The sequence below is a fragment of the Halichoerus grypus genome, chromosome 2 (genome assembly GCF_964656455.1).
Source record: "Halichoerus grypus chromosome 2, mHalGry1.hap1.1, whole genome shotgun sequence".
NCBI classification, from domain to species: Eukaryota; Metazoa; Chordata; class Mammalia; order Carnivora; family Phocidae; genus Halichoerus; species Halichoerus grypus.
The window spans coordinates 166147748-166171250 of record NC_135713.1 but is presented as its reverse complement, the minus strand read 5'-3'; the positions used below and the strand labels follow the sequence as shown (position 1 = coordinate 166171250).

At 37.3% G+C, this 23503-nt stretch overlaps 1 protein-coding gene across 1 annotated transcript in view; it reads left to right on the top strand.

The window, feature by feature from the left end:
- The window catches only part of EFCAB5 (EF-hand calcium binding domain 5), a 125947-nt gene that overhangs the window by 60409 nt on the left and 42035 nt on the right, over window positions 1-23503 (top strand). The window contains exons 7-13 of the mRNA XM_078066365.1: window positions 6828-6927; window positions 8289-8841; window positions 8929-9236; window positions 10946-11020; window positions 11117-11209; window positions 15190-15404; window positions 17178-17334. Of these exons, the coding sequence (XP_077922491.1) occupies window positions 6828-6927; window positions 8289-8841; window positions 8929-9236; window positions 10946-11020; window positions 11117-11209; window positions 15190-15404; window positions 17178-17334 (1501 nt within the window). The remainder of the gene's footprint in view (window positions 1-6827; window positions 6928-8288; window positions 8842-8928; window positions 9237-10945; window positions 11021-11116; window positions 11210-15189; window positions 15405-17177; window positions 17335-23503) is intronic.

Below are 23503 nucleotides of genomic sequence, written 5' to 3'. Positions count from 1 at the left end.
ACCCACACCAAGACATATTGTAATTAAATTTGCAATATATAGTGATAAAGCAAAAATCTTAAACACAGCAAGATAAAAGAAGTCAATAACTTACAAGGGAAAGCCCATATGGCTAGCAGGAGATTTTTCAACAGAAATTGTGCAAGTCGAAGAAAGTAGCATAATTATTCAAAGTGCTGAATGAGAAATATCTGCAGCCAAGAATACTCTATCCAGCAGCACCTGGGTGGCTCAGTCGGTTAAGCATCTGCCTTTGGCTCAGGTCATGATCCTAGGGTCCTGAGATTGAGCCCCATGTCGGGCTCCCTACTCAGTGGGAGCCTGCTTCTCCCTCTTCCTATGCCCCTCCCCCCTGCTTGTGCTCTCTCTCTATCACTCTCCCTCTCTCTCAAATAAATAAATAAAGTCTAAAAAATTAAATCTAAAAAAAAAAAAGAATATCCAGCAAGGCTACCATTCAGAATAGTAGGAGAGATTAATAAAAGCTATATGATCATCTGACAAAATTCAACACCTATTCATCATTTAAAAACAAAAACAAAAAACCTCTCAGCAAATAGAAATAGAATTTCTTCAACCTAATAAAGAGCATCTATGAAAAACCTGCAGTTATACTTAATGGTGAAAATTTTAATGATTTCCTCCTTATATCAGGGACAAGGCAAGGATATCCCCTTTTATTTAACACAGTACTGGAAGTAGTAGCCAATGAAATAAGGCATGAAAAGAAAAAGAAAATTTTCTTTATTCAGGAATTTCATGATCTCCTATGTATAAAATCCTAAGGAATCTTTCTTTTTAAGATTTTATTTATTTATTTGAGAGAGAGAGAGAGCATGCACAAGTGGGGAAAGGGGCAGAGGGAGAGGGAGAAACAAACTCCCTGCTGAGTGTGGAGCCTGATGAGGAGTTTGATCCCAGGACCCCGTGATCATGACCTAAGCTGAAGTCCGATGCTTAAATGACTGAGCCACCCAGGTGCGCCAATCCTAAGGAATCTTTAAAAATAAAAGTTGAATTCACTAGAACATATATGTGATTTAGTAAGGCTAAGTCTATCACTTCCTTTTCATTTTTTTAAAAGATTTTATTTATTTATTTTAGAGAGAGAGCACAAGCGGGGGAAGGGTATGCGGAAAGGGAGAATCCCAAGCAGATTCCACACTGAGCCTGGAGCCCAACGCAGTGCTCAATTTCACAGCCCCTATGTTTATAGCAGCATTATTTACAATAGCCAAATTATGGAAGCAGCCCAAGTATCCATTGATAGATGAATGGATAAAGAGGAGGTGCTATATATATATATATATGTATAATGGAATATTACTCAACCATTAAAAGGAATGAAATATTACCATGCCTCTTGGAAAATAGAGGGACCTTAAGACTTGGAATGTTTACATTTGGATGAAAGCTAAGACTTGAGCTACAAATCTCTCTAAGCCTCCCTTGGCAGCAAAAGCAATCCCTTCTCTCCTACTTGAGAATATTAACTTTTCTTTCCTTAGAGTCCCTATGATAACTTCACTTAAGGCAATTAGTTTGCAGGGATATGTCTATTTTCCTTAAGGTCCACCTGTACAACATTCATTGCCTTTAGACCCAAAATTGGGGTCAGATCTCAGCATGTCCCATCAGGACAGTCAAATCTGTACTGAGAAGTTATTGTTGGTACTGCAAGAGAATAACAAGTTTTTGCTCATTCATAGCAGCAAAAACCTGGAGGATATGTGTGGGGATAGTTTATAAAACTTTTATTTTTTAAAAAGATTTTATTTATTTATTTGACAGAGAGAGACACAGTGAGAGAGGGAACTCAAGCAGGGGGAGTGGGAGAGGGAGAAGCAGGTTCCGCAGGAGCCCAATGCAGGGCTCGATTCCAGGACCCTGGGATCATGACTTGAGCCGAAGGCAGACGCTTAACGACTGAGCCACCCAGGAGCCCCTGTATATAAAACTTTTAGACTAAGAAGGATGAATATAAGTTTGGATTGGCTCAAACTTGTCAATATTGTTGTACTTAGAAGATTTACTTAGCAGTAATATTTTGAGTATATGGGAATGGTTTTAACAGTTCCCTTGGTAGGTAAATTGAAACCTTGACCCAAATATGGCCTACATTCAATGAGATTGAGATGCCAGAATCTTCTTGGCATACTATAGAGGAAGAAATCCAAAGGCTAATGTTGCTAAAGTTGACTTCTCTTATGTAGCCTGCCTATTATGAACCTTTACCATATCCTCCCAGAAGGCCCAGATGATACTTTCTTGAGAAATACATTAATGAGGGGGAGCATTAGCGTCTCTAAAAAGCTGTTTGGTAGCTGTCCTCTGTAGGCTGAAGATGATGATAGTAGACACTGCCATTGAAATTATGGGATTCCAGAGTGACAGAAGACAGTGTTTAACTGTCAGAGACAAGGTCTACTGGTCAAAGTCTGTGCTTATAGATATCATAGATAAATGGTATTTTGACTCAATGCCCAAGATCAAAGTCCATAATATAATGGGCTCATTTTATCTAGGACTCACACTATGGCTATTTACCTACTTAATGTATAATTGGAATTACCACAATGAACAGCAAGAACTAGAGTGGCTATCTGAAAATTTTGACCCACATGGATTTTCTGTGGTGATAATGGTTTCCTTAGAGGTTAAATACATAGGATGTCTACCAAATTATCACTAAAGTTATTTACAGAAAATCTCTAACTATGGGGCCAGAAACATGAGTTGAGACACCTCAGTGGAGAATCTTGGCTTCTTATCCAGTTTCCAGACAATTTACATGCCCAGAATTCTTTGATTTAGAACAGGAGGCTGGCTCTCTTGAGGAAGAATCCTCAAGATTGCCTCAAGCATATACAGTAGATCTTACTCCAAGTGTTCCTCAAAAGACCTATAGCCATTTACTAGGGTGGAAAACATTGGAAAGAGGGAAATATCCCAGACTTTCTGAGATTACCAGACACTGACTCCAAGTTAATACTAATCCCTAGAATCTCAAAATGCCCCAGTGGACCATTGGTTAAAATTAGAGTTTATGGCTATCAGGTGATAAATGCTATTTTGGTCTCCCAATTAATCTGTGTCTTTAGCTATGTTTATTTCTGGTTCCTGAATGTATAATTGGAATAAACATCTTCAGCAACTGGCAGGATCCTCACAAATTGGAGGCTGAAGGCTATCATGGTAGGAAGGACCAAATAGAAACTCCTGAACTTTCTCTTCTCTGTCTGCCAGAATTTACCATTTGGTAAATTTACCATTTACCAAACAAACAAACAAACAAACCCAAAACAATTCCACAGAAATTAGACATAAAAATATATGAATGAGGTGAAGGATTCAGAAGAAGTAACATTATCACATTCTTGTCTGATTCACCTCTTTTGCCTATGCAGAAGATAGATCTTAAAGAATGTTTGTAGGTTACTATGACTCCATTTGCAGTTGTTCTTCACCATGTGGAATCTTTATTGAACCAAACTGACACAGCCCCTCACTCACAACTATTGGATTGTCAAATACTGTTTTCTCCAGAGCAGTTTACAAGGACAAACAGAAGTTTGACTTTACCTGTCAGCACTATACTTTTATGCCTTACCATAGAAGTAAGACAGCCCTCTTTCTTTCTATTATAATCTAGTATGCAGACATCTCACAGAATGTCAGATCTACTACCTTGATGATTTCCATCATGGTGATTGGACCTGCTGAGCATGAAGAAGCGTTAGATGCCTTGGTACAACCCATATGTGTCAGAGGGTAAAAGATAAAAACCATGTAAAATTGGGGTTTACTACCTTGGTGAAAGTTTTAGCAGTCCAGTAGTCTGAAGCATGACAGAATATCTCAAATACGAGGCAAATGTGCCACCTGCCACAAAGAAAGAGGCACAATGCTTATTGGACCTTTTTACATTCTAGGAACAACGTTTACTCTCATGTGCTGCTCTTCTACATTTATTGAGCTATTAGCTGTGAGAGTAAGTCCTAGAGCAAGAAAAAGCTTTGTAGACTTTGTAGGCTGCAGCACAAAAACTCTTCTTTACCTTATACCTTATCACCTAGATGATCCTACAGTATCTGAAGTGTCTGGGGCAAATTGGAATGTTATGGCAAGTTGTCACAGAAGAATTACACTATAGGTTCCTTGAGTTATGGAGCAAAATCATGCCCTCTACTAATGTTTTTTTTTCTCCTTTGAGAAACAGCTCCTGTGTGTGATTATACTGTGATAAAAACCATTTGCTTATTATCTGTATACTTTTATGAATGTATGTTGTATCTTTTTAAAAGATTTCCTTTTTTAAAACTCTATGGAAATGAAGGTCCAAATATAGCAAAAACAGTTATAAAAAGAAGAACAAGTTGGGGAGGATTTCCCTGTGTTTTTTTTTTAATATTTTATTTATTTATTTAGACAGAGAGAGAAATCATGAGCAGAGAGAGAGGGAGAGAATCCACTGAGCATGGAGCTGGTCATGGGGCTCGATCCCATGACCCTGAGATCATGACCTGAGCTGAAATCAGGAGTCAGGTGCTTAACCAACTGAGCCACCCAGGCGCCCTGATTTCCCTGATTTTTTAAAAATAAAGCTATATTAACAGGATATTGGGCCTGGCATCAGATTTATGAGTATGTGAGAACTTAGTGCATAGCATAGGTAGCAAATAATTCGGTGAGAAGAGACTAATCAATAAATGCTAAGTTAGGACAATTGGGAAGAAATTAAAATTAGGTTTGAGCCTCAATAATGAGCAAAAATAAGTCCTATCTAATCAAAGACCTGGATGTGGAAAACAAAATTATAAAAGTTTTAGAAGCACATATAGAGCATGACTTTTGACCTTGGTATAGGTAATATTTCTTAAAGAATACCTCAATAAGCGCAAACCATACAAGAAATAATCGATACATTTGGCTACCTCAAAATTAAAAACATTGATATGGCTAAACTCACCAAAAGTTAAATTAAAAAATAAGAGATTTGGGGCGCCTGGGTGGCTCAGTCGGTTAAGCGTCTGTCTTCGGCTCAGGTCGTGATCCCAGGGTCCTGGGATCAAGCCCCGCATCAGGCTCCCTGCTCTTCGGGAGGCCTGCTTCTCCCTCTCCCACTCCGTCTGCTTGTGTTCCCTCTCTCGCTGTGTCTCTCTCTGTCAAATAAATAAATAAAATCTTTAAAAAAAATAAGAGATTAAACTGGGAAAGTGTATTTAGTATATAGATAACAGAATGATCATTATCAAAACTTTACAAATTAATAAGAAAGAGACAACTCTTCCCAACTGAAGAAAGGAAAAGGACATAAAAAAGCCTTCCATAGATGAGGAAACACAAATACATAATAAACATATGAAAATATATTTAATCTCACTAATAATCAGGGAAATGCAAATTAAAATAACCAGATACCATTTTTAACCCATCAGATTGGGAAAAATCATGAACTCTAATAATATCAAGTATTGGCATGGATATGGAAAAATGATATTCTCATTCAATAATAGTGAGAAGTAAATTGGTATAGGTATTTTGTGGAGCAATTTAGCAATAACTACTAAAGCTGAAAATACTCATAGTAGGGATGCCTGGGTGGCTCAGTCTGTTGGGCATCTGCCTTTGGCTCAGGTCATGATCCCAGGGTCCTGGGATCGAGCCCCACATTGGGCTCCTTGCTCAGCAGGGAGCCTGCTTCTCCCTCTGCCTGATGCTCCCCCTGCTTGTGCTCTCTCTCTCTCTGATAAATAAATAAAATCTTAAATGATATGCTATATGCTGGCTAACTGAACATAATTTAAAAAATGCTCATAGTATACAATCCATTAATTAACACTTTTAATTATTACCCTAGGGAAATGTTTATACATGTATGCAAGGAATGTGTATAAGCATATCCACTGCAGCATTATTTTGGTATCTAAACACTGGAAATAATCTAAATGCCCATCAATAAAGGGACTTTTAAAAAAGTTACAGTGTTTTGGGGGCACCTGGGTGGCTCAGTTGGTTAAGCAGCCAACTCTTGATTTCCACTCAGGTCATGATCTCAGGGTCCTAGGACTATGCTCCACACTGGGTGGGGAGTCTGCTTGAGGATTCTCTCTCCCTCTCCCTTTGCCCCTACCCCCTCAAATAAATAAATAAATCTAAAAAAAATTTTTTTTAATTACAGTGTTTTCATATTATAGAATACCATACAGCAGCTAAAAGGAATAAAATATATTTCTTTACATATATGAATTGATCTCAATGTTGAGTAAATAAAAGCAATTTTAAGAAGTACATATGTACTATGATATCAATTATATGTTTTTAAAGTACATATGCAAAATATTAACAATAATCATTTCTGGGTGTTGGGAACACAAGTGTTAGTTTTATCATTTTCTCTATTTTTCTGTAGTTAAAATGTTTCTCAAAAATGATGCAAAAAAGAACAAGTAGGGAGTGGTTAAGCGTTTCAAGTGCCATATTCAGGTCTAATTAGATAAAAACTGAGCATTATACATTGGATTTAGCCAGTAACTATTATTAAGTCAGTAACTTAATTAAGCATCTATTAAGTGCAAGGTAAGTAACTATTAAGTCAGTAACTATTATTAAGCATCTATTAAGTGCAAGGTATTTTGACTTGTCACAGCATGGGGAAGTAGAGTATAAGCCTAAAGGCAAGATATAGCTTTCATGATTTTGACTCTGTAGCTTTTATTTACATAATGATGGTAGTGGTGGTGACGATAAAAGCTTCAATAAACCATATTCATTTACATAAAAATCTCAAATCTCCTGTATCAACTAATTGCAAACTTTCTGCTTAGGTAGGGTTTTTGGATAGGCAGAGGACATTGGCCTTGCTGGAAACATTCTATGACCAAAGTTCAAAAACGCTTAGAAGTTTGCTGCGAAACCCAAGACAATGTAAGTGCCATTCAGAGGGAGTATGCTCAAACTAGAATGACGTAATATACTCCTATGATAAAAGTCATTGTATTCCCATGGATCCCTTCACATGATATCTCCCTTAGATCATGAGAGCTAATCTAACTGTTCATTCCTCACAAAATTCACTCTTCATCACAGCTAGATGTATTTTTCACTATAGTCCAATACTAAAAGTTGTCAAGTTAGAACTCAATTTTAAGTTCAAATGAAGAGGTGCTTGAGTGGCAATCTGAATGTTTTGGAAATTAAGTTGGTAATGGTAATTCCAGTTTTAATGTCCAACTTAGAATTCTAAAATTTCTAAGAAAAATGTTTCCTTCTCCCAAGCATTTTTACTTCTCCACCTTTACTGAAATTATACAGTAAAATATCTTTTTTATATTACTACCAAAACAAGGAGGATTATGGGGTTTTTTTTTGAGAGGGGGAAAGGAGGGAGGGGCAAAGGGAGAAGGAGAGAGAGAATCTTAAGCCGGCTCCACGCCCAGCACAGAGCCTGATGTGGCACTTGATCTCACAACCCTGAGATCATGACCTGAGTTGAAATCAAGAGCCGGATGTTTAACCAACTGAGCCACCCAGATGCTCCATTTTTATTTTTTAAAAAGAAAGCCTTTGAATGGATGGGTTTTCCAAAGAATGTCGATAATTTAGTTCTGTGTGAAAATAGTTGGACACTTAAAAATCTATGGGTGATATAGAGTAGTCCTGGACACCAGAGTTGTTTTGTTATTATTGTTGTTTTACTGTTTGAGTGGGATTCTGGTGAATGCTATCCAATCTTTCCCTAGAATTCTGAACCAGGTGTTCACATAAGTTGTGGAGGAAAAGAATTGAGGAATGAAGAAGAAAGAAAGGGAGAGAATAAGGAAGGGGGAGAAAATGAATATTAGGAAAACATAGCCCAGTGAATGATAGAGATTTGCTTTTATTTTGATATTGTAGATATTTAAAAGGTATTTGAGGTGGAAGACATGTGTCCTCTTCCTCATCCCTATGCTATGCTTGTTGTTGGAGGACCATAAATAGAGGATAAATTCTATTGTCTTGGCAGTGTAAGCAACTCTCCAAGTAGAAAAGGAAGAATCATGCTATTTCCAAAACCACACCTATTAGGAAGGGGTAATTTCTAACTTACAGTAGTGAGCATCTTTTATGTTCCCTTGAATATCTTTTTTGCTTTTATTGTGTTGTAGGTAAAGGTAACTGTTATTTATTTAAAGCAATAGGCCTATGTTAAATTACTGTGATCAACACTGTATTGCATTAATTTACTAGCTCTGATTCTTCATTATAACATCAATTGTTTAGGGAAATATTTTTTTTTTCTGCATTAGGGCCATTCATTGAATTTGAAGAGATAGACTTGCCTGAGTTCTGGGGAGACATGGATAATCAGAAACATATTTATGAAGACTTTGACAAAGTGCTCTTAGAGATGAATGCATTACTTTCTGAAAAACATGCTAGCAAAACCCAAAGCAAGTTGTTAGAAACTCCAGAAGATCAACATAAACATGATGAACATAATGAATCAACACTGCCAGAAGAGCAGAGAGAGACGACTTCAGAACAAGAACCAAACAGAATTTCAGCCAAAGAACAAGAACAAGACAGAGAGTCAACTGGAGAAAGAGAACTATACAGAGAATCAGTAACAGAACAAGAAACCCACACAGGGTCAACTCCAGAACAAGGATCAAGTAGAGAGTTAATAGAAAAAAGACCACATGGTGACTCAGTCATAGAACAAGGGCCACCACAAAGAGTGTCATCTTCAGAACAAGGAGTCAACATGGAATCAACTGCAGAACAAGGACTCTACAGAGAATCAATATCAGCACAAGGACAACACAAAGGGTCAACAGCAGAACAAGGATCACACAGAGAGTCAATAACAGGAGGAGCACACAAAGGGTCAGTTGCAAAACAAGGATCACACAGAGAGTCAGTAGCAGAACAAGGATCACACAGAAGGTCAGTTGCAGAACAAGGATCACACAGAGAGTCAGTAGCAGAACAAGGATCACACAAAGGGTCAACTGCAGAACAAGAACCATCCAGAGAGATAATTCCAGAAAAACAACAGGATTCAACTTTACAATCAGAAAGAGGTAGTATCTTCAGAGAAAGTAAAATATCTAGGGAGGCTACTTCCTATGAGTACACTGAAATCTCCCCACGGGAAGAGAAGACTCAGGAGCAAATATATGAAGAGGAACTATCTGTGAGTCCTGAACTGCAAGAGGAAGTCCTGACGTCAAGAAGAAAAGATCATCTTTCAGGTAGTAACGCAGTTCACCTATGACATCAGCTTCATGTTTGTGGAGTGATTGTTTAAGTCTTTTCAGAAAACACTCATTCCAATTAGGATCTTTTCTGGCATACCAGATCATTCAAACCTTAGATATTTTGCTATGCAACATGTGTCTAGGCCTTGAACAATCAATTAAATACAAACCAGAATGTTTCTATTGTCAATTTATCTCGAATTCCTTTTGCATGGGAAGCCCATTCATAAGGAAGCAATCTGGTAATATTACATATAGAAAATTTCACTGGACTCCTGAAAAGGCAGTAGAAGCCCTTTCCGGTTTTTTTTTTTTTTTTTTTAAGATTTTATTTATTTATTTGAGAGAGAGAGAAAGCGGGAAGAGGAGCAGAGGAACAGGGACAAGTAGACTCTGTGCTGAGCACAGAGCCCAATGCGGGGCCCAACCCCAGGACCCTGAGATATGACCTGAGCCAAAAACAAGAGTCGGTCGATTAACCAACTGAGCCACCCAGGGGCCCTAGAAGCCTTTTCATTTTAAATGTGGTGGTGTCTAATATTAGAAGCCACTTTTTAAAATGTCTTTTATTTCAACTATAAACTGGATCTTGCATTTTTCAGTTATATAAGATATGTGTTCTAGAAGAGTTTCTGAAAGTTATATTTAAGACAGAAAACACTCTGCATGTCAAATATTTATTCTGCAGAAGACTTTTCCTCTGAATTGCCTATGCCAATGTATGCCTTTTTGTTGAAAGATTCGAGCTTCTTAGAAAGCCAGTCTCAACACCACTTAAGACCTCAGTTAGGCATAAATATTTTTAAAATTCTGCTCTTTAATTTTAAAGTCCCACAGTCCCAAAGAAAATCCTTATTCAAAACTCTTAAGACATGAGTAACCTGTGTTCTAGATTCTACATTATCAGTAACTAAATTGAAATATCTCATTTTTTCAGCATTATGTTTGGTTGTCCATAAAATAGGGCTATTAATTTTTGGCTCTCCTTACATAGTAGGGATGCAGCTAGGAAAATCGTGAAGTTACTATTCAATCAGATGTTATTAGTAAGGACTTAATTTTGTTAAGTGTAACAGTGATCCAAAATGACAGTGTCTTAAAAAAAACATAAACAAAACCAAAACAAAATAGCAATGTCTAAACAACATAGGAGTTTCTTTCCTTTTGATATAAAAGTTCAAACTTATATGACAGCTCAGTCCCATGAACTCAGCAGTGGCTCAAGTTCTATCTTGTGTCCCCTCTAATCACATAGTCCTGGATGACTCACTACCGTGTCCATATTCTGACCAAAAGGTAAGGAGAAAAAAGAAGGGGTAGGCATTACATCACTTGCCCACACATCACATTGGTCAGAATTTAGGCATTTGGTGACATCTAGCTGTGACAGAGGCTAGGAAATGTAGCCCTCAGATTGAGTGGCCAAATTTGGGTACAACAAATAGCTTTTGTCATAGAGCTGCTCTCAACAACTAAAGTTATTAAGTGATATCATTGTGGTTGAATGTGACACAACATAAATGGGAAATAACCTGATAGAACGTTTTTGTTGTTCTATATGCAAGGCATTTTTCTCATTCATTAACTTAGGAATATATCATAGAATATATAAAGTCCAATTTATAGGCATTTTCTTTTTTTTTTCTTTCAAGTTTTTATTTAAATTCCAGTTCATTATAGCCACTTTCTTTTGTTCCTTTTAGAAACGACAAGAAAGGAAAGTCAGAAAGATCCATCCTGTGAAAAGTCCCAAGAAATAGAAGGAAAATCATGGTCAGGTGACTCATTTAATCCTCCTTTCATTTATAATCTAGAACAAAAACATTATGAAAGTGAAATTAAATTGTCTGTGTTATGGAATGTATATTTTGTAGGCGAACTTTTGACTTGTAACTGGAAGATGAATTGTATCAAATGTGAAGATGAGGAACAAGCAAACTTACTCCTCGGTAACTCCAGGTTCACAGGTACATGTTAGCAACCAAACTAGGAAGACTAGATGGCAGTCCAATTGATGAATTTAATTTACTGTGGTACCCCATGATAAAAACTGAACTTAGCCAAGACACGATGGCAGGGTGATCCTTGCATTATTTTGTCCCTGGGCTGATGGATCTAAACATAGACAAGATGAATGTTTTTGGTGGTAGTGTACATGTAGGCATGTGCTATTGAGGGATGCTTTTCTGCTTTAAAACATATGCATTAGTATACAATTTGTTTTTACCATTACATGGCCCTACAACCGCTTTGAAGCTATGATCCAGGTATACAAAGGGAATCAGATATCAGATATTAGAACTCAACAGAAATCAATCCAGGCTAATGGGTATTAAGGAGGGCACGTTCTGCATGGAGCACTGGGTGTTATGCACAAACAATGAATCATGGAACACTACATCAAAAACTAATGATGTAATGTATGGTGATTAACATAACAATAAAAAAGTCAAAAAAAGAAAGAAAGAAAGAAATCAGTCCAGCAATTCCTCTCCCTGGTAGTTCCATAACTCAACATGTGAGACAGGTTTGAATCTGTCTTGTTTTTAAAGACTTATAAACTAAGATCGACTTAACAGAGAGAGCAAAGAGTAGCTTTTAGCTCTCAGATAAACCATGTATTTAACAATGATTGTTCCAACAAGTACTCATATTTTACTGCAGTGCTATTTTATCATTTTATCTTCCACCAACAAGTAGTAGAACTAATTATATTAAGATTATTTTCTTCCTCTCTGCAGATTTTTTTCTCATTTAAGCCTGGGTCAAATAACAAACTTTCTATCCTCAAAATACTTTGGTAAAAATGCATGGCATCGGTCAAGCTCCTGTGGCCTGCTAGTTCGTGTTCTTCTTCTCCTGGTCTTACTTCTTTTTTTAAAAATTTATTTGAAAAGATTTTATTTATTTATTTGACAGAGAGAGAGAACACAAGTAGGCAGAGCGGCAGGCAGAGAGAGAGGGAGAAGCAGGCTCCCCGCTGAGCAGGGAGCCTGATGCAGGGCTTGATCCCAGGACTCTGGGATCCTGACCTGAGCCGAAGGCAGATGCTTAACCGACTGAGCCACCCAGGTGCCCCTGGTCTTACTTCTTTATTTCAGTTTTGTTTTACCATTTAAAAAAACTGCATGGGTGATTATTTTTAGGTCATGTCAAATCTCATATGGAAGGCATGAGGGCATGAATGATTGAATCGGTGAATAAATCAAACATAAGTCACTGGGCTGATATTTTATGAAATATGCTTCATATTATAAGACTGGGCTTCAAGATAAATATATTAGTCAAGACTCTTCGGGGGAGAGGTTGCTGTAGTATTTATAGATTTATTTAACTGTCAAATCCAAACCACAGCTGGCTTCAGGCACAAATGAATCCAAGGGCTCAATAACAGCAGTGAGACACTGTCTCTGCCTCTCAGCCCTGTTCCTCTCTGTGTAACTTTCAGTTTTAGGTCGTTTTCTCCATGTTGTGATAGAGATGTCCATAAGAGTATTGCTAAGCCTAGAGCCTATGTTCAGGAATCAGAATGCTAAAAGAGTGATTCTTCCCCAGTAGTTCCCAAAAAGTTCTGGGGCTCATTCTCATTGGCATATAGTGGATCACATTGCTGTCATATGGGAATCATTGGCCAGACCTATATCACATGGTCTTGTAGCAAAGGTGGGGGATGCTCAGTACCACCTGATTCATCTAAATCTATAAAGAACTTACCAAACTCAATACCCAAAAAACAAATAATCCAGTTAAGAAATGGGCAGAAGACATGAATAGACATTTTTCCAAAGAAGACATACAGATGGCCAACAGACACAGGAAAAGATGCTCAACATCACTCATCATCAGGGGAATACAAATCAAAACTACAATGAGATATCACCTCACACCTGTCAGAATGGCTACAATTAACAACACAGGAAACAACAGGTATTGGCGAGGATACAGAGAAAGGGGAACCGTCTTACACTGTTGGTGGGAATGCAAACTGGTGCAGCCACTGTGGAGAACAGTATGGAGGTTCCTCAAAAAATTAAAAATAGAGCTACCCTACAACCCAGCAATTGCACTACTAGGTATTTACCCAAAGGATACAAAAATAATAATTCAAAGGGATACATGTACCCCGATGTTTATAGCAGCATTATCAACAATAGCCAAATTATGGAAAGAGCCCAACTGTCCATCGATTGATGAATGGATAAGGAAGATGTAGCGTAGGGGTGCCTGGGTGGCTTAGTAGGTTAAGTGTCCTGAGATAGAGCCCCGCATCTGGCTCCGCGCTCAGCGGGGAATGTGCTTGTCTCTCTGCCTCTCCCTCTGCCCCTCCCCCCACTTGAGTTTTTTCTCTCTCTCTCTCTCTCTCTCAAATAAATAAATAAGATCTTTTTAAAAAAAAGAAAAGATGTAATATATATTACATATAATATATAAAATATATATAATGGAATATTACTCAGTCATAAAAAAAAGAATGAAATCTTGTCCTTTGCAACGAAGTGAATGGAGCTAGAGTATATTACGCTAAGCGAAAAAGTGAGAGAAAGACAAATATCATATGATTTCATTCATATGTGGAATTCAAGAAACAAACAAGCAAAGGAGAAAAAATAAGACAGAGAGAGAGAGAGAAACAGACTCTATAATTATAGAGAACAAACTGATGGTTACCAGGGCAGAGATGGGGGGTGGGGGGGATTAAAGAGGGCACTTGTGATGAGCACAGGGTGATGTATGGAAGTATTGAATCACTATATTGTACACCTGAAACTAATATCACACTATATGTTAACTAATGGAATTTAAATAAAAACTCGAAACATAAAAAAATTAACATAAAAGAATAAGATGATAAATTAGATCTCATCAAATAAAACTTTTGTTTCTTAAAACATGTCATTAAAGAAGTGCATATATAAGCCACAGATATGGAAAAAATACTTAAAATATTTGCAAAATTTATATCTGACAAAGGACTGCTATCCAGAAAATATTAAGATCTTCAACAACTCGGGCGCCTGGGTGGCTTAGTTGGTTAAGCGACTGCCTTCGGCTCAGGTCATGATCCTGGAGTCCCGGGATCGAGTCCTGCATCAGGCTCCCTGCTCAGCAGGGAGTCTGCTTCTCCCTCTGACCCTCCCCCCTCTCATGTGCTCTCTCCCTCTCTCATTCTCTCTCTCAAATAAATAAAAAAATCTTTAAAAAAAAAAATCTTCAACAACTCAAAAATAAAAATATAAACAACATAATATAAATTAGTAGAACATGTTACTAGATGCTTCACAAATCAAACACATAAGAATGAGTAATGAACACATGAAAAAGTGTACAATGTCATTAGTCATCATGAAAAACAGACTAACATTACAATGAGAAACCACTACATATGACCCGAATGGCTAAAATGAAAAAGACTGACAACACTGACTCTTGGCAAGATTGTGGAGAAACTGGAACTCTTCAGGATTGTTGGTGGGAGTTTAAAATGTTACAGTTACTTCAGAAAATATCTTTGTGTTGTAAAACCAAACACACATTTACCCATGATCCAGATATTCCAATCCCAGTTATTTATCCAATAGATTTAAAAGCATGTTTACAACAACAACAGCAAAACATATATAAGAATATGTAAACCAGGTATATTTATAATAGCCTGAACTTTCTGGAAACATTCCAGGTATCTATCAGTAAGAGAATAAATAAAAAATTGTGACATATTTATAAATCAAATATTGCTCAGCCATAAAAATGAACTATTGGTACATGTGAAATGAAAATAAAAATATAAGCTGACAGTGGGGAAGAGATGTTTTCCTCATGAAGGGAGCGTGGGTTTCTGACAGGAAAAAAGGTAGCAGATGTTTATTACAATAAGTACTTGTATATTTTCTCTAAGCTTTAAGAAATTGTTCACTTTACTGTTTGTTGTATGTTTCCTGCTTAATAGACCTACACTCAATTATCAGAAATATTCAGTCTTACAAGGAAGTAAAAGCTAGAAGTGCTTTCAATGGAGTTTCCTTAAATCTGCTCCAGTTTGTGCAACTTCTGGAGACATTTATTGGTGAAGATGTCCCCTTGAGTGTCAGTGAGACCCTCACATCCTTTTTTAAGCGGGGCTATGTTGAAACAAAAGAAGAGAAAATAAGTGGCTTAGAACAGGTGAGTAATATTATTTATCAATAAAACAGGTGGAGGCACTATTATTAATAAATCTCTCAACCTCAGTTGCTCCTAATGTGGCCCTTTAAAAATTTATAACCAAGGTGCCCCTGGTGGCTCAGTTGGTTGAGCATCTGACTCTTGATCTCAACTCAGGTCTTGATCTCAGGGTCATGAGTTCAAGCCCTGCATTGGGCTCCACAAGGAGCGTGAAGTCTACTTAAAAAAGAAATAGGGCGCCTGGGTGGCTCAGTCGTTAGGCGTCTGCCTTCGGCTCAGGTCATGATCCCAGGGTCCGGGAATCGAGTCCCCCATCGGGCTCCTTGCTTAGTAGGGAGTCTGGTTCTCCCTCTCCCACTCCCCCTGCTTGTGTTCCCTCTCTTGCTGTGTCCCTCTCTGTCAAATAAATAAAATCTTAAAAAAAAAAAGAAAGTTCCTTAAAAAAAGGTTTATAACCAAACTTATCGCTTTATTTCAATGAGCATAGCCATTAAGTATTTTATTTTATTGTCAAATGTTCTGAGATCACACTCCAGAGAATTCATTCCCCTAATAATAACATGATTGCTGGTGGCAGAAGATGGTTTATTGTACAGCTTTCTTTTTCCTCTTCTGAAGCTTGAAGAGCAGATTCTGAGGAGTAGAAATGTGTATGTGCAAAAAATGTGTGTGTGTGCACACTATCTGCTGTGTGAATGCATTTACTAATGCACATACCTAGGGGTACAATTATGATTTGTATATGTATTTTTATTCATGTGAATCCAGGTGATACGTGTTTCCTAAGAAGTTAGTACCTACTTGATGATAGATAAATGCATACACCTTAGCTGAAATAAACAATTTATGTGCCCTTTTATGAAATATATAAATTACATTCACCGGACATATTCACTAATCTCAGCAGCCTTATGAGTCTTCTCAACCTAATTCTAGACTTGATATCCCTTTTGCCTCCTCAATTGCAATTTCCCCATTTAACCAAATGCTATATATTACTTTCTTTTAGCAATTAAATCTATCTAGATAATAATTTAGTTACTATCTGACTGATATAATTAATCTAGTAAAAAATCTAAACGGTAAATAAAATCAATGTCAAGTTAGGTCAATGTTAAGTTATGAAAAATAATTTTTGAACACAATCATTTTTCATTGTTTGAACACTGCCCTTCATCCTCTTTCAATACACAGCATATCTCACCAAGAAGCCAGGTAGAGTATGCCATGTGTTTATCATATTCCTAAACAACCAGCGAGGGAGTGGAAAGGAATGAATCAAAGACTCTTAAGGAGTGTAACCCCTTTCCTAAGTTAATGTGCTTTAGTCCAATGCAGAGAATGCCTGTTTTTTGTTTTGTTTTGTTTTTTGTTTTTGGTCTACGAGTGAAACAGAGAAATGGTATTTAGATGATTAAAATTAAATGCTTCACGTCTGCCTTCGGCTCAGGTCATGATTTCAGGGTCCTGGGATCCAGCCCTGCATGGGGCTCCCTGTTGGGCGGGGAATCTGCTTCTTCCTCTCCCTCTGCCCCTCCCCCCCCTGCGCCTGCTCTCTCGCGCGCATGCTCATGTTCTTTCTCTCAAATAGATAAATAAAATCTTTTTAAAAAATTAAATACTTCATTTTCCCATTAATATCATGTTTAGCCCCAGCTATTTTTATAAAGCTGTTTTTAGAAATAGTGCTGTGCTTTTTGGGGAAAAACATAGGATGGCAGCTAGCACAATGGATAGTATGTCCTGTGCTTTGTTATCCTGTTTCTATCCTAGGCTAGACAGAATGCTTCCAGAGCCCGACGGGAACTTCTCCTAGAAGCCGTGTTTCAGAAGTGGGACAGTGATGGCTCAGGCTTCCTGGATCTGAAGGAAGTTGATGAACTCTTGTACACATACAAGGAGGGAATGGAAAAAGAATCTATGAAGAAAGGTAAAAAGATAAGAATTTTCTTATTAAAGCTGTGGTAACAACTTGGCTTCACATTTTCCAGTACTATGACATATATAGTTAAAACTCTGGTTCTGAAACCACAGGACACCACTTCACACCTATTAGTATGGCTATAATTTTTTTCAGCTTTATTGAGATATAATTAACATAGAACATCATGTAAGTTTAAGGTGTACAGTGTGTTGATTTGGTATATTTATATACTGCAAAATGATTACCACAGTAGCATTAGTTAAACACCTTTACCACTTCACATAATTACCATTTCTTTTTTGTAGTGAGAACATTTAAGATCTACTCTCTTAGCAACTTTTACGTATATAATACAGTATTGTTAACTATAATCACCATGCTGTACATTAGATCCACAGAACTTATTCATCTTATAATAGAAGTTTATGCCCTTTGGGGCACCTGGGTGGCTCAGTTAAGCATCCAACTCTTAGTTTCTGCTCAAGTCATGATCTCAGAGTCATAGGAATGAGTCCCGGGTTGGGCTTTGTGCTCAACGTGGAGTCTGCTTGAGATTCTCTCCCTCTCCCTTTGCCTCTCCCCCTGCTTGCACGTGCTCTCTCTCTAAAGTAAAATTAAAAACCTTAAAAAAAAAAAGATGTTTATACACTTTGACCAACATTCCCCCCAATCTCCCCCACCTCCAACCCCTAAGAACCACCATTTTATACTCTGAGTTTGGCTTTTTTAGATTCGACATATAAATGATATCATACAGTATTTGTCTTTCTCTGTCTGATTTCACTCAGCATAGTGGTTTCAAGATCCATCCACGGCAGCACTCCATCTTTTTCATGACTGAATACTATTCCTTGTGTGTGTGTGTGTGTGTGTGTGTGTGTGTGTGTGTGTGAATCACATTTTATTTATCCATTCATTCATTGATGGACACTTGGGTTTTTTTTCATATCTTGACTACTGTGAATAATTCTGCAATGAACACAGTGGTACAGGTATCTCTTCAAGATAGTGATTTCATTTCTTTCCATTAGATACTCAGGAGTGGAATTGCTAGATAATATGGCAATTCTATTTTTAATGTTTTGAGGAATCTCCATACTGTTTTTCCTAGTGGTTATACCAATTTACATTCCCACCAGCAGTGCACAAGAGTTCCCTTTTCTCCACATCCTTGTCAACACTTGTTATCTCTTGTCTTTTTGGCACTAGCCATTCTGACAGGTGTGAGATGGTATCTCATTGTCGTTTTGATTTGCATTTCTCTAATTGTAAGTGATGTTGAGCATCTTTTCATGCACCTTTTGGTCATTTGCATGTCTTTGGAAATATGTCTATTCAATTTTTTTGCCCATTTTTTAGTGTCTTGTTTTGTTTTTTGCACTTTTTCATGTGTCTATTGGCCATTTGGATGTCTTGTTTGGAAAAATGTCTGTTCATGTCTTCTGCCCATTTCTTGATTGGATTCTTTGTTCTTTGGGTGTTGAGTTTGATAAGTTCTTTATAGATTTTGGATACTAGCCCTTTATCTGATATGTCATTTGCAAATATATTCTCCCATTCTGTCAGTTGTCTTTTGGTTTTGTTGACTGTTTCCTTTGCTGTCCAAAAGCTTTTTATCTTGATGAAGTCCCAATAGTTCATTTTTGCCCTTGCTTCCCTTGCCTTTGGCGATGTTTCTAGGAAGAAGTTGCTGCGGCTGAGGTCGAAGAGGTTGCTGCCTGTGTTCTCCTTTAGGATTTTGATGGACTCCTGTCTCACATTTAGGTCTTTCAACCATTTTGAGTCTATTTTTGTGTGTGGTGTAAGGAAATGGTCCAGTTTCATTCTTCTGCATGTGACTGTCCAATTTTCCCAACACCATTTGTTTAAGAGACTGTCTTTTTTCCATTGGACATTCTTTCCTGCTTTGTCAGAGATTAGTCGACCATAGAGTTGAGGGTCCATTTCTGGGCTCTCCATTCTGTTCCATTGATCTATGTGTCTGTTTTTGTGCCAGTACCATACTGTCTTGATGATGACAGCTTTGTAATAGAGCTTGAAGTCTGGAATTGTGATGCCACCAGCTTTGCTTTTCTTTTTCAACATTCCTCTGGCTATTCGGGGTCTTTTCTGGTTCCATACAAATTTTAGCATTATTTGTTCCATTTCTTTGAAAAAAGTGGATGGTATTTTGATGGGGATTGCATTGAATGTGTAGATTGCTTTAGGTAGCATTGACATCTTCACAATATTTGTTCTTCCAATCCATGAGCATGGAACGTTTTTCCATTTCTTTGTATCTTCCTCAATTTCTTTCATGAGTATTTTATAGTTTTCTGAGTACAGATTCTTTGCCTCTTTGGTTAGATTTATTCCTAGGTATCTTATGATTTTGGGTGCAATTGTAAATGGGATCGACTCCTTAATTTCTCTTTCTTCTGTCTTGGTGTATAGGAATGCCACTGACTTCTGTGCATTGATTTTATATCCTGCCACTTTACTGAATTCCTGTATGAGTTCTAGCAGTTTTGGGGTGGAGTCTTTGGGATTTTCCACATAAAGTATCATATCATCTGCAAAGAGTGAGAGTTTGACTTCTTCTTTGCCGATTTGGATGCCTTTTATTTCTTTTTGTTGTCTGATTGCTGTGGCTAGGACTTCTAATACTATGTTAAATAGCAGTGGTGATAGTGGACATCCCTGCCGTGTTCCTGACCTTAGGGAGAAAGCTCTCAGTTTTTCCCCATTGAGAATGATATTCGATGTGGGTTTTTCATAGATGGCTTTTATGATATTGCGGTATGTACCCTCTATCCCTATACTCTGTAGAGTTTTTGATCAAGAAAGGATGCTGTACTTTGCAGCAGAAAGAAAAAGCATCTATTGGGAGGATCTCCCAATTTTTTTCTGCATCTATTGAGAGGATCATATGGTTCTTGTTTTTTCTTTTATTAATGTATTGTATCACATTGATTGATTTGCGGATGTTGAACCAACCGTGCGGCCCAGGGATAAATCCCACTTGGTCATGGTGAATAATCCTTTTAATGTACTGTTGGATCCTATTGGCTAGTATTTTGGTGAGAATTTTTGCATCCATGTTCATCAAGGATATTGGTCTGTAATTCTCCTTTTTGATGGGGTCTTTGTCTGGTTTTGGGATCAAGGTAATGGTGGCCTCATAAAACGAGTTTGGAAGTTTTCCTTCCATTTCTATTTTTTGGAATAGTTTCAGAAGAATAGGTATTAATTCTTCTTTAAATGTTTGGTAGAATTCCCCTGGGAAGCCATCTGGCCCTGGGCTTTTGTTTGTTGGGAGATTTTTGATGACTGCTTCAATTTCCTTAGTGGTTATAGGTCTGTTCAGGTTTTCTATTTCTTCCTGGTTCAGTTCTGGTAGTTTATACATCTCTAGGAATGCATCCATTTCTTCCAGATTGCTTAATTTGTTGGCATATAGTTGCTCATAATATGTTCTTATAATTGTTTGTATTCCTTTGGTGTTGGTTGTGATCTCTTTCATTCATGATTTTATTTATTTGGGTCATTTCTCTTTTCTTTTTGGCTGTCATCTCTTTCATTCATGATTTTATTTATTTTATTTTATTTATTTATTTTATTTTATTTATTTGGGTCATTTCTCTTCTCTTTTTGGTAAGTCTGCCCAGGGGTTTAGTCTTTCTAAAGACTAAAGTCTTTCTTGTTAGTTCTTTCAGAGAACCAGCTCCTAGTTTCGTTGATCTGTTCTACTGTTCTTTTAGTTTCTATTTCATTGATTTCTGCTCTGATCTTTATTATTTCTCTTCTCCTGCTGGGTTTAGGCTTTATTTGCTGTTCTTTCTCCAGCTCCTTTAGGTGTAGGGTTAGGTTGTGTATTTGAGACCTTTCTTGTTTATTGAGAAAGGCTTGTATTGCTATATACTTTCCTCTTAGGACTGCCTTTGCTGCATCCCAAAGATTTTGAACAGTTGTGTTTTCATTTTCGTTTGTTTCCATGAATTTTTTAAATTCTTCTTTAATTTCCTGGTTGACCCATTCATTCTTTAGTAGGATGCTCTTTAGTCTCCATGTATTTGAGTTCTTTCTGACTTTCCTCATGTGATTGAGTTCTAGTTTCAAAGCATTGTGGTCTGAAAATATGCAGGGAATGATCCCAATCTTTTGGTTCCGGTTGAGACCTGATTTGTGAACTAGGATGTGATCTATTCTGGAGAATGTTCCATGGGCACTAGAGAAGAATGTGTATTCTGTTGCTTTGGGATGGAATGTTCTGAATATATCTGTGAAGTCCATTTGGTCCAGTGTGTCATTTAAAGTCTTTATTTTCTTGTTGATCTTTTGCTTAGATGATCTGTCCATTTCAGTGAGGGGGGTGTTAAAGTCCCCCACTATTACTGTATTGTTGTCGATGTGTTTCTTTGCTTTTGTTATTAATTGGCTTATATAATTGGCTGCTCCCATGTTAGGGGCATAGATATTTACAATTGTTAGATCTTCTTGTTGGATAGACCCTTTAAGTAGGATATAGTGTCCTTCCTCATCTCTTATTACAGTCTTTGGTTTAAAATCTAATTTGTCTGATCTAAGGATTGCCACCCCAGCTTTCTTTTGGTGTCCATTAGCATGGTAAATGGTTTTTCACCCCCTCACTTTCAATCTGGGGTGTCTTTGGGTCTAAAATGAGTCTCTTGCAGACAGCATATCGATGGGTCTTGTTTTTTTATCCAATCTGATACCCTGTGTCTTTTGATTGGGGCATTTAGCCCATTTACATTCAGAGTAACTACTGAAAGATATGAATTTAGTGCCACAGTATTGCCTGTAAGGTGACTGTTACTGTATATTGTCTGTGTTCCTTTCTGGTCTGTGTTGCTTTTAGGCTCTCTCTTTGCTTAGAGGACCCCTTTCAAGATTTCTTGTAGGGCTGGTTTTGTGTTTGCAAATTCCTTTAGTTTTTGTTTGTCCTGGAAGCTTTTGATCTCTCCTTCTATTTTCAGTGACAGCCTAGCTGGATATAGTATACTTTGCTGCATATTTTTCTCATTTAGTGCTCTGAAGATATCCTGCCAGTCCTTTCTGGCCTGCCAGGTCTCTGTGGATAGGTCTGTTGCCAATCTAATGTTTCTACCATTGTAGGTTACAGATCTCTTCTCCCGAGCTGCTTTCAGGATTTTCTCTTTGTCTCTGAGACTCGTAAGTTTTACTATTAGATGTCGGGGTGTTGACCTATTTTTATTGATTTTGAGGGGGGTTCTCTGTGCCTCCTGGATTTTGATGCCTGTTTCCTTCCCCAAATTAGGGAAGTTCTCTGCTATAATTTGCTCCAATATACCTTCTGCCCCCTCTCTCTTCTTCTTCTTGGAACCCAATTATTCTAATGTTGTTTCATCTTATGGTATCACTTATCTCTCGGATTCTGCCCTCGTGATCCAGTAGTTGTTTATCTCTCTTTTTCTCAGCTTCTTTATTTTCCATCATTTGGTCTTCTATATCACTAATTTTCTCTTCTGCCTCATTTATCCTAGCAGTTAGAGCCTCCATTTTTGATTGCACCTCATTAATAGCCTTTTTGATTTCGACTTGGTTAGATTTTAGTTCTTTTATTTCTCCAGAAACGGTTTCTCTAATAACTTCCATGCTTTTTTCAAGCCCAGCTAGTATCTTTATAATCGTCATTCTGAACTCTAGTTCTGACATCTTACTAATGTCTGTATTGATTAGGCCCCTGGCAGTCGGTACTGCCTCTTGTTCTTTTTTTTGAGGTGATTTTTTCCATCTTGTCATTTTGTCCAGAGGAGAATCGATGAATGAGAGAACAAAATGCTAACAGGGTAACAAGGACCCCAGAAAAATATACACTAAAGAAATCAAAAGAGACCTGAAACCGGGGGAAAAGAAAGGGAAAGAAAGGAAAAAGAAAAAAAAAGAAAAACATAAAAAAAAAAAGAATATGATCAAATATGATCAGGCTGGTGCATAGATCAGTGCCACACACTAGATTTGGGGCGTATTTTGGTCTGTTAGAAGAAGGTGCCTCCCAAAATTTTAAAGAAAGAAAAACTTATATATGTACAAAAATAAGGGTTAATACAATGAAGGGATGGAATATGGCTGTAAAGATGAAAATTATAAAAGATTTTATAAAAGGAATTGATAAGATAAGAAGAAAGAAGAAAGAAGAGAAATTTTAAAAAAG